This window comes from Pogona vitticeps, chromosome 2 (assembly GCF_051106095.1).
Source record: "Pogona vitticeps strain Pit_001003342236 chromosome 2, PviZW2.1, whole genome shotgun sequence".
In the NCBI taxonomy this organism is placed as follows: domain Eukaryota; kingdom Metazoa; phylum Chordata; class Lepidosauria; order Squamata; family Agamidae; genus Pogona; species Pogona vitticeps.
Genome location: NC_135784.1, coordinates 57,789,718 through 57,802,192, shown reverse-complemented (window position 1 = coordinate 57,802,192; position 12,475 = coordinate 57,789,718). Strand labels below are relative to the sequence as shown.

At 40.8% G+C, this 12,475-nt stretch overlaps 1 protein-coding gene across 4 annotated transcripts in view; it reads left to right on the top strand.

Moving 5' to 3' along the window:
- FGD5 (FYVE, RhoGEF and PH domain containing 5) overlaps positions 1 to 12,475 on the top strand; it is a 162,121-nt gene that overhangs the window by 87,878 nt on the left and 61,768 nt on the right. For all 4 annotated transcript variants that reach the window (XM_020802797.3, XM_072989496.2, XM_072989497.2 and 1 more), the window contains exons 4-5: positions 8,117 to 8,175; positions 10,473 to 10,503. In XM_020802797.3, the coding sequence (XP_020658456.3) occupies positions 8,117 to 8,175; positions 10,473 to 10,503 (90 nt within the window). The remainder of the gene's footprint in view (positions 1 to 8,116; positions 8,176 to 10,472; positions 10,504 to 12,475) is intronic.

Below are 12,475 nucleotides of genomic sequence, written 5' to 3'. Positions count from 1 at the left end.
TTCTGTTTTGCTTTTACCTTTAAAAATGTGTTTACTACTAATCGCGCCTAAGCTTCGTGGAACGTGTAAAAATGCTGGGGCAGAACTTCATACTAAGTTCCTGGTGTCTCTCTTGATGAAACACAGCCAACACTTTATCAGCTATGTTGGCATCCAATTTGGAAAACCTCTTACAATATAAGAACTGAGTGCCAAATGTTTTAAAAATAAAGTCTAAGACTGCTGTTACCAAGTCATTTTTGCTCCCCTTTGGTGGTTGGTTCCTTCTGTCTGGGGAAGGGGGGGACGACCTCCCAGCATTTCACAAAAGGAAAAAACCTCAGTGCAACAGCAGTTTTAATCAGCACCAATTCTCCAGAATTTCATGTATTTTATATTTAGGTCATCGGGGGAATGAGACCCTGGCGCTCCTGACCCCGGTGAGGTGCCAGAAATGTATGGCAACAACAGAACAGGGGACAGGGCGGTGAACAATCGCAGCATGTGGAGCAGACTTGTCTGCAAATAAAGGAAATAGCAGGCTAGGCCACAAAGATTTTGCAGAGAGCCAACCGACAACGGGCTCACTGGTGCAGCATGTCAAATTGTCTTTGCCGTTCCTTATCTTTCTACTGGGTGGGATTGGTTTCCAGGCTCCATTAATCATTCTGTTTTGTAAACCTTTTAACCTTCGTATAATGAAGCAAGCACACACACACACACTTTAAAAACGCATACATAAACTATAGTTATGGGGAGTGACTGTTTGCAGTCCCTTTGAGGAAGAGACATATTTAGATAGCTTTCTTCACCCTCACACAGTAGGATGTACATAATTAAACAGATCCCATTGGCAATGGTGAGATACATGAAACACAGCAGAAAACAGAATTTCCAAACTGCGTTTATGATGGACATATATTTTCATTCAGGGTCAGGCAACTGCTAGATGTCTGCTGACCACACATGGCCATCTCACATACCTTGGACAATGGAATCTGTCCCAAGGGACCACAGTCCTATCCCTTCCCCTTATTTTAAACTTTACAAAGTTCCCCAGAGAGGGGAAGCCCAAGATTCTTGGAGCCCCTCACAACCCAACAGAAATGCTCACATATGTCTTAGAACATAAGGATTTAAAGTGCTTCTTTTTTAATTTGGGGGCTGAGGGGGCTACTTTTTGGCCCTCTGCCTCAGAGAACTGTTGGCCTATCTGATTCCAGTCAAATATTGAGTTCTCCATGACCTCATTCCCCCTGCACTCAAATCAAGTCAACAGCACTACCTGACAAAGGGAGGGAGGCTTGCCTCAGTCCCCCATGGATAATGTTTGAAAAATTAGGTTATTTGTATGCCTCTTTCCCAGACACCTGTGTACACAAGAAAGGAAGGCCCATCCTACTGCTGAAGGCCTAGTGCCATGGTTGCTTGCAAATTGGCCTGTTGGAATGAAACATAAAATGAATTGATGGATTAATTAACATGAAAAATAAAAAATAAAATATCTGCTGGTGCAAGAAGCACCTCTTTTTCTTCTTGCTGAAGCTAAGTAATTGAAATGATATAAGGTAAAGGTAACGGTTCCCCTTGACATTTAGTTCAGTCGTGGCCAACTCTAGGGGGCAGTGCTGATCCCCGTTTCCAAGCCATAGAGCTGGCGTTTGTCTGAAGACAGTTTCCATGGTCACGTGGCCAGCACAACTAGACACGTTACCTTCCCACTGTGGTGGTACCTATTTACTTGTATTTTACATGCTTTCGAATGGTTAGGTTGGCAGTAGCTGGGACAAGTGATGGGAGCTCACTCTGTCGTGTGGATTCGATCTTACAACTGCTTGGTCTTCTGACCTTGCAGCACAGAGGCTTCTGCGGTTTAACCCGCAGCGCCACCACGTCCCTTGAAATAATATATACAGGCTAAATTGCTGCTTTTTGAATCAGGGTCTTTCTGACTGTCACTCAACTGGATGCAAATTATTTGTTAAGCAATCATTCCATGACATATTTCATTCAGATAGGCAGATGTTCAGGAACCTGTGGGGGCAATTCAGCTAGGCCTGTATAATTTCAGCAATATGCACAGCCTTCTTTAGCCTAAAGACTCCTTCAGAGGAGGGTGGATGTAAATCAGCCTACCTTCATATTGCACAGAGGCTACTGGATTGTAGTTTTGCTCTAAATAAAATTATTTTTCCAACATTGACCATGGGAGATAAAAGCCAGTATTTTTTTCCTTGTTGGGCCACTGTTGTTCATTTGATTTGGGTGCAATAAATCTGTGGTCATTAGCACATACATTGGCTAGCAATGTACAAGATCCTTTGAAAAGACTTCTTGTAAGAAAGAAAATTGTCTGATGAAGTTGACTTGATCCATGAAAGCTCACATTAAAATATAGCAGTTAGTCCTTAAGATGCCACAACTCTTTTTGTCTCTTGTTTTTTGTTGTTGTTGTCTGATGTAGCAATTTTGTGACACCCAAGTCAATTTGGTCTACAGCTATTGACTTGGCTTTGTTGTTACTCTTAAATGCAGTTAAGTCACTTCTGATTTATGACACACCTATCAATGTCCTGTCCTCAGCAGTTCTGTTCAGCTCTCAGAGACTCAAGACTATGGCTTCCTTTTGGGAATCAAGTCATCTCATATTTGGTCTTCCTCTTTTCCTGCTACCTGCAATTTTCCCCAGCATTATTGTCTGTTCCAGAGAATCTTGCCTTCTCATGATGTGCTCAAAATAGGACAGCCACAATTTTGTCATTTTTGCCTCCAGAGATAGCTCAATCTTGATTTGGTCTAGGACCTACTTGTCAGGTAATTGAAATCATTAACTGCTTGATAGCCTCATTCCTGTGTTAACATACCATTGTGGGTCCCTTCTCTTGCCGAAGGGACCCACTAAGTTCCCATAACTCCCCCAAGTAAGTTCTACAGTCATCCCATGTGAGTTTTGAGAGTGTTGTCCTCTTAATGATGCTGATCTCTCAGCCTTTCAAATCTTAGGGAAACAAATTAACAAACAATAGTTTTCTTGAAGGCTTTCACGGCCGGGATCTGATGGTTGTTGTGGGTTTTTCGGGCTCTTTGGCCATGTTCTGAAGGTTGTTCTTCCTAATGCTGAGACTGGTGAAACAGAGACTGGCGAAACATTAGGAAGAACAACCTTCAGAGCACGGCCAAAGAGCCCAGAAAACCCACAACAACCAAACAATAGTTTGTTAATGCATACAGGTTGTCTGTATCCTCACCTCATCGTGGAGATATGCATACATATTACAGTCATGCATTGCATTCGGTGTCTGACGAAATCAATTTAACTCACACTAAAATAAAAGTGTTAAATCTTTAAAGTTTTCCCATTTCTTTTTTCATTTTCCAGAATGCTAGGTTTTGAAAGGAGGTAATGACCTTTTTTCTTTGGGGAATGGGAGTCACATGTGCCCTCTATTGAGAGTGTGTTAACTAATGTTTAAGTTTACATGTTAATAGTTCTAATGTAGAATTAAGAGTTAAATGGCTTCATTTTTAATGCAGATACCAATGACCTAATTTTCCAGTTCCTGTCATTTAACTAATTTTTAAGCCCAACATTACTAATTTGCTAATAGGAAAAAGGAATTATTACCAGTAACTAGTTGTTTGCAACTAATTATTTCCAAACTCTGGCTAAATCAATAATTGCCTCAGACATTGCTATCTGAAGACAGGGTCCTCTGAAAGAAAAACAGGAAACTAGGTCACTGATGAGCTAAAGCGCTCCCAAAAGAATGACGGAATGATATAACTGATAAACATGCATGTTCCAAAACCACCAACTTGTTAGCACCTCATGAAATAAGAGGTGCTTGCAAAGCACCAATGGCCTCCCGAAACACTCTGGATCTTACAAATGCCACACATCAGACACAAGTCTGAACTTCCTCATTATTCATCTTGTTACCCAGCCCTTTGGCAGGCAGGAGTAGTACCTTATCGACAAGATATGTATATTTCATTTCGAATGGCAAGTTGCTATTTTAGCCATGCTGTCTTATGCCTTTTCCTGTCTTATCTGTTCGGTGCCACCTGAGCATACAAAGATGAAGACAAAGGAAGGGCAAACCAGCCATGACAAGAATGTCATGAGGGAACCCTGTAGTTTTCCTCAGTGATGGCTGGTGTGGGCAATTAATTCCCACCCCTTTTGGTCTGATGCTCCGATGCCTGCCCTGCTGAGTGCAGGCATATGGTTCTTCTTGTCTGGCATGATTTAATTCTGTACACGTCCGCTCAGAAATCAGTCACACTAATTTCAATGTTCTTACATGCAGGTAAATTGGTATAGGATTATACACTTAAGCACTTTTATACTTATATGCTTCTGGTTCTCACAAAACAGAAACAGGACTAGGAGAAGGCAGTGATGACAGCAGATTTGCTCATGTCCACACTATAAAGGTACACACAACTGGAGGACAGGAAATGTTAATAACCATATAACACCAAAATATTTCCATAATATTTCCACATATTCACAAGAATTCCATGGTGTACTCAGATCCTTACTGAGCCAGAATTCTCTCTCAGGCAGAGGAGCCATATATGCATACATCTATATGTATAGATGTATATATGCATACATCTGAAAAAGGCATCTTCTCATGGCCAGTGCATGTATAGCCAGCGTCTGGACTTAAAGTAGTGGGTCACCTCATAAATTATTACAGTTACTTTCACTAGCCTTTCTAAGTATAGCCAGCATCCGAGGGTGAAATTTTATTTATTTGTTTCATTTCTGTTCTTCCTTTCTCTTGCTGAAGGGATCCACTAAGTTCCCACAACTCCCCCAAGCAAGTTTTACAGTCATCCTATATGAATTTTGGGACTGCTGTACTCTTAAGGATGCTGATCTCTCAGCCTTTCAAATCTTAGGGAAACAAATCTTTGTTTCTGCTCACAATAAGATATCTCGGCTTGACTTTTTTTCTCCAAGGAGTTTCACAGAAACCCTTGTGGGATGTCTCAGAGGCTTTTTGGCCATTTCCCCCCATAATTATTATGACAATTCCTGCACAGAATTGCATCTGTCCTGCACAGGATGTATTGGAGAGGGCATCAAGCTACATGGGATTTGGCGGCTTCCTGTGCAGAACAAGTTCAAAATAGGGAAGCATGGAAGGAGAGGAAGTTAGACTGTTATCTGTTGAAGATTCACTAATCCTTTCCTTCTTTAGATATTTCAGCACTACCCTGTTATATCCGTTTTATCTGTCATGGTTCTGTCCTAAAGAACCTTGGAATTTATAGTATGGTGGTATATTTTGAGTTTTGTGCTAGAAAACTGCAGTGGTACACTTGGGACAACACTCCCTAAGGCAGCCCAAGAAGAGAAACTGAGGAGTAAATCAGTGTGATTCTGCAGTGTAGACAGGTTTGTAGACAGGGTCAGAAAGAGTTAACTCATCTCTCCCCAAAGACACCCATAATGGGTCCTCTAGAGACTGAGGAACAATTCCAGCTGTATTGTGTTGGGACACAAGCAGAACTGAGGTTCCTAGTCAAGGGCCATGGGGCTCAAATTTGGGCAAGTTCTTTTGGCCTCTGATGCAGAAAGTGTTTCTTTCTGCCAATAAATATTGGACAACATACTAAATAACCAAAAACATGCTCCCTTTTCATAACACTGAGGGCGAAATACACACATTTGTATTTTCTTCTCTTAGGTTTTTAACCTAATGGGTCACAATACCTTTGCCAATGTTTTTGTTTTCCCCATACACATGTGTGGAGAATGAGTTTGGGAGAGATTTAGTAGCTCTTGTGGATGTGTGATTTGTAGTGCTCAGGTGCTGTTTCGACTGTCAGAGCCCTTGACAGTAGCCTGTACTTGTGCCAGTAAAGCTTTGTGCCAATGAAGCTGGTGCCAAATGTTTTGGGAAACTGTCTTTTCCTGTGTAGATGACTGGTGGCCAATGATCTACAGATCCGCAAACTGTTGCTTTCCAACTTTTTACATTACTACTCTAAATATTTTGTAATGCCACTGTGGGCAGCTTATGTTATTTGTTTCATGTATTCAAGAACACATGGTTTTATGTATCCCAGATGTGCTAATATCTTTAAATATGATGAACCATGGCTGTACCATCTTCTGAATTTGTAAAAAAATTAATGTGTGTGCATGTGATTGTGTGTGTTTGTGTGTGAGAGAGAGTTGAGCGCTTTACTCCTGATCCTTTTAGTTTTAAGTTGTAGCTAACATATGGAAGTCTACTCACTTCCTCTGAGCTGACTTCATCACAAACCAATGCAAAGCAATAATTCCAGAAGCAAGTACCAGAACGTGCCCCTCTTTTCCTGCTGTCAGTCTCCATCTCTGACCTTCAAGGGGAGAGCATTGGGCAGCATTTTTGAACTTTTCATTTCAGCTGTAAAAATGTTTGTGGCTGGTGCATGATGCTGCCGTCGCGCCATCTCTCAGTGCCCCATGTTTGGTGCATTTCCTATTTAAACTGACAGTTTTTTTCCCTCCCGTGTAGTAATAAAACCGGATCTTCTCTGATCTTTAAAAAAAGAAAAAGAAATAAAAGACAAAATAGAAAATGTTTTGATCGTTTCCAGTGAATTTACCTGCCCTTCTCTTCTGTGAGAGTGGAATATTGCATTAATAGTCTTTGACAGGACTAGTGCTAAAGATAAAAGTATTTTTTCAAAAAAAAAATCATCTGGAAAGGCCCTTAGATTCTGAGGAAGATAGGGCTATTAAAAGCAATGGGGCCTGTGGGCAAACAGCCAGAACTTTCTGCCAGATATAGGGCTTCCTTTACTGAAGCTCAGACTTAACAGCAGGGACTGGAGCCTCTGTTGCTACTAGGAAACAGAAGTCTGGGAAGGAAGCATAAAAACACTTTCTGCTGGTCTGACGAAGAACTGTCAAAGATCACTAAAATGAAGTGACAGCTCTTCATATTTCAACCACGGTTGCAGGTTCAGTGTTCAGAACCTGATAGTTGAAGGACCCGCACTCCCTACGTCTGCCTGTTCCCAGAAGTCTGTCTCCGGATACTGTCGTCAATCTCAGAGTTCATTTCCTGGTTAAACAAACAGTAGTTAAACAACACAAGATGAGGGCAACGCCTAGAGACACTGTCTCAGAACTCGCCCTAGACTACCCATGTGATACCCGGGGGTCCCAGTGTTTTGACTTTTGGCTCAAGACAAATTAATCATTTATAGAATGCCCGACTGTGACAAACTGTATACAAGAAAGGAGATGGAACCTTGGTCGGTGGTGAAATATGCTGGGCGTCTTGGCAGTTCTCAGCCAAGCCCATCCACAGAGGACGTGCAGAGTGGCTAGTGTTGCTACCACTTGCATTTCACAGATCTTGGCAGTACCACTTATGAATTTCCTTTGTACTCATTGTCCATGTGTATGTGTGCATTCTAGTTTATGAAGACTCACAGTACTGTAGTATTCTGGCCCTTCTAAAGGGGTCAAAGGCTGAAATCCTGCTGCTTAACATATTAAGATGCAACTAGAGCAGGGCTATGTGAATCCATGGAACTTATAGGGGAGTTGACACAAAATCACCACAGATTCAGTAGGCCTTCTCTAGTGCAGCTTACTATGCTAAGCAACAGGATTTCAGCCACAGAATTCTGTTGACTTCCATATGAATATCAAAGCAAGTGGGGACAAATACTGGGATGCGAGTATCTGAAATATACCTGGCACTCACCATATCATTTTGCATTGGCACCTAGAAAACTCTTCTTTCAAAAGGAGAGGATTCTGCCACGCTTTTTAACATCACTTTAAAACATTCATTTAAAACTTCATGGAATACAGTATTAAGTTTATATAGATCATGCAATGTTTGCAAAAAAAAATTCCTTATTGTTCCAGTTGTTCATGGCAGTTTGGTGATTTTCAGCTTAATGGTGGTTTTATCTCTATAGTACAGGATCCAAACTGTATGCAAACCAAGGGCACTCATAACTTCTTAACTTTTTCTGCATTTGACCCTGATTATGTAATATTCTTGTGTTTTACTGTTTTATCCTATACTGGAAGCCGCCTAGTGTGGGCGAGTAGACCAGATAGGCGGGGTATAAATCAAATAAAAAAATAAATTATTATTTTATTCTTGAACAGAAAGAAGGACAATCCAGAGCCCATCTCATTGCCCAGGAGCTTCTGTCTTCAGAGAAAACGTGAGTGCATCAATTTTATAAATATCCACAATTATCTTTAGTGTTGTTGTTGCTGTTGTTTAGTCGTTTAGTCCGATTCTTCATGACCCCATGGACCAGACCACACCAGGCCCTCCTGTCTTTCACTGCCACCCAGAGTTGGGTCAAATTCATGTTGGTAGTTCTGATGACACTGTCCAACCATCTCATCCTCTGTCGTCCCCTTCTCCTCTTGCCCTCACACTTTCCCAACATCAGGGTCTTTTCCAGGGAGTCCTCTCTTCTCATGAGGTGGCCAAAGTATTGGAGCCTCAGCTCCAGGATCTGTCCTTCCAGTGAGCACTCAGGGTTGATTTCCTTCAAAATGGATAGGTTTGTTCTCCTTGCAGTCCAGGGGACTCTCAAGAGTCTCCTCCAGCACCACAACTCAAAAGCATCAATTCTTCAGCGGTCAGCTTTCTTTATGGTCCAGCTCTCACTTCCATACATGGCTAATGGAAAAACCTTAGCTTTCATTATGCGCACCTTTTTTGGCAAGGTGATGTCTCTACTTTTTAAGATGCTGTCTAGGTTTGTCATGGCTTTCCTCCCAAGAAGCAGGCGTCTTTTAATTTCGTGGCTGCTGTCACTATCTGCAGTGATCAGGGAGCCCAAGAAAGTAAAATCTGTCACTGCGTCTATATCTTCCTGTTCTATTTGCCAGGAGGTGATGGGACAGGTGGCCATGATCTTAGCTTTTTTTTACGTTGAGCTTCAGCCGTTTTTGTGCTCTCCTCTTTCACCCTCAGTAAGAGGTTCTTTAATTCCTCCTCACTTTCTGCCATCAGAGTGGTGTCATCTGCATATCTGAGGTTGTTGATATTTCTTCTGGCAATCTTAATTCCAGCTTGGGATTCATCCAGTCCTGCCTTTCGCATGATGTATTCTGCATATAAGTCAAATAAGCAGAGAGACAATATACAGACTTGTCGTCCTCCATTCCCAATTTTGAACCAATCAGTTGTTCCATATCCAGTTCTAACTGTTGCTTCCTGACCCACATATAGATTTCTCAGGAGATGGGTAAGATGGATGGATGGATAAGGTACTCCCATTTCTTTAAGAACTTGCCATAGTTTGCTGTGGTCCACACAGTCAAAGGATTTTGCAAAGTCAATGAAGCAGAAGTGAATGTTTTTCTGGAACTCTCTGGCTTTCTCCATAATCCAGTGCATGTTAGCAATTTGGTCCCTAGTTCCTCTGCCCCTTCGAAATCCAGCTTGCACTTCTGGGAGTTCTCTGTCTGCAAACTGCTGAAGTGTGTCTTGGAGGATTTTGAGCATAACCTTGCTAGCATGTGAAATGAGTGCAATTGTTCGGTAGTTGGAGCATTCTTTGGCACTGCCCTTCTTTGGGATTGAGATGTAGACTAATCTTTTCCAATCCTTTGGCCACTGCTGAGTTTTCAAAAAAAAATTTTTTTTAACATAGGGGGTGTCAAAAAGGAAAAGAGAACTGGAATTGATGAGGAAGAGGAGAGACAATAACATACTGATATCCAATCTATACCTATTGCCATATCAAGATTTTAAGTTATTCTATTTACTCTTTTCTGCCTTGTAGATAAAGTTCTCATTTCAATATATGTTATTCAGCTGCTGCCTGTTGATTCAGTCCACTTGTTAAATAGATCCCATCTTTCTGTTGCCTTTTGCAGGGGTTGATCTTTCATGACTTCTGATAAGATATCCATTTCGGCTATTTCCCGTATCTTTTCAATAAATCTTCTTGTTTCGGTACCGTCGGGCTTTTCCAGTTTCTAGCATATATAATTCTAGCTGCCGTCACAATATATATAACTATATATTCCTTTGATTTATCTATATTATCGGGTATCATACTCAGTAAAAACAATTCTGGGGTTAATGGCACCTTACAGAGCAATATTTGTTGTAACATAGCATGTACTCTTTTCCACTATTTTTTCGCTACTCCACATGACCACCACATATGATAATAACTTTCCACTTGTATTTCACATTTCCAATAGTTATTTGATACATCTGTATACATCTTTGACAATTTTTCTGGGGTCATGTGCCGCCTATAAAACATCTTATATATATTCTCTTTAAAATTAACCAATTTTGTGAGCTTTATGTTATTTTGCCATATTTTCAGCCATTGAGCAATATCAATGTTATGCCCTAACATTTTCCAAATATACATAAATACTATATATATATTTGCAGTAATCTTATTAGCTGAGTACCTTCCTCATTGATTCATTTAGTCTAGCTGGTTGGCAGTTTAATAAATCTGAATCTCTTTTCCTACAGATATGTGGAGATGCTCCAGCTGTTACTTCGGGTAAGTAAATCATTTTAATTGTCAAGACCTAATTGCCCTCTTTTAGTTAGTTATAATTTAGGACATAGAAAAGGCACTGAAGAGGCTGGGTGAACTCTTGTCAGGATTGGCTTGTCATCAACCCTTAGAAATCTGTCTAGTGATAAAAATGAACCTTCTCTCTATGTGCCAAAAATCTGCAAATCGACATGTGTTAGATTGAATTGTAGGCCATAAAGGTGACCTGAGGAGAAGTTGCTTGGGAGAAATAGTTTTCTTGAAGCCATTTCATAGATAGAAGAGAAAGAAATCTGAGCAGCTGCTGCCACTGATTAACAGAGAAAAGGCTAGAGAGAGCTATGGAAATTATGTGACTAGTTTAAACCAACTGCAACTTTTGGATAAACAAAACATTTCTGTAAAATTGTGTGGGGGGGTTGGTTTTGAGGGGATTTTTTAGTCATAGGATGTATTTTGCCCATCAGCCCTGTACCTCAGTACAAACAGAAATATCACTGAGTGAGAACATGCAGCTGATGACTGGCACTCTCAAAGCCCAGTTGAGTTTCAGATCACAGAACTTCACACAAGTCAGTTGTGGGCCCCGAAGTCTGTACCTCTCTCTCCCTATAATATTCTCATTTTTTGCTGCAAAGAGAAGAACTTGCCTTACTCGCCTTGTGTGTGAAAAGCACTACCTGAGACTTATTCCCAAGTAAACCTTCTTAGGATTGCACTGTACACTGACAGCGAAGAGTCCTCACTTGACATGAGTTTTTTGAAACTAGTAGTGAAGAAAAGATATATTCTTGGCTATACAAATATAAGCAAATCTTACATTATCAGTAAAATAATCTAAACCACACTGCCTCATTTATACTGTACCTAAAATGATGGCCCTATGGTTTTGTGGTTGCTCTAAAGAGACTGCCAGCATCTGGAACAAACACCTGTAAGGGCAGGGGAGGTGTTAACTCGTACCCTGGCTTCTTGTACCCTGGGTTCTTCAGCCCATTATCTGATCTGCTGTTTGATGGAACCGGTCATAGCCTGTTAAGCCATCTGGTGGAACATTTGAGCCTGGGAAGAGTTTATTCACTTCTGCTTTGACTAATGCATGAGGTTCCAAAGAATCTTTGTGTCACATGTAGCTGATCAACTATCATAGAGCACAAAAATGCATTAAAAGAAAAAAGCACTGGCTGGACTTAACAGCCTAATATTTCTTGCCCTGTACCAGGCAAGCTGGTTAAGAGATGGGTGTCTCATTTAATGTACAGTATTTTGAAAACATCTTTTAAAAAGGATAGCTCCTCTGGTCAAAGCTTGGAAAAAAAATTTAGGATTCCAATGCCAGTAATTCTCCTTTCTTCAAGATTACAACTGTATTTAGTATGTTTCTTTTATGGCTGGCATTCTGTTGGTATTTACATTAAGATCTGCATAATCTGATATAACTAATGGACAAGATGTCAGACCACATCTCTCTTGCATAGTTGGGTGTGTTATCAGGCACATGACAGAGATATTCCCTCCCATTTTGTCAATTAGCCAAAATCTGCTAAGGAGGCTCCTTAACATCATCAGGTCCTTTCATGAGGAAATGAAGGGCACTGTAGTTTTTGATGGCTCAACATCAGATCCCTTTGACATTCGACGTAGGTCTATATGGGTGGGATAGAAATCCAAATAAATAAATAAATAAATAAATAACAGCAGCCATTGTTGCCCACTCTGGCAAAGACCTCCAACAACTTATGAATCATTTTAGCAAGGTCTGCCAAGATTTTGGATTAACAATCAGCCTGAAGAAAACACAAGTCATGGGCCAGGTCATGGACTCACCTCCCTCTGTTACCATCTTGATACAAGAATTGGAGGTTGTTCATGATTTTGTGTACCTACCTACCTACCTACCTACCTACCTACCTACCTACCTACCTACCTACCTACCTACCTACCTACCTACCTACCTACCTTCCTTCCTTCCTTC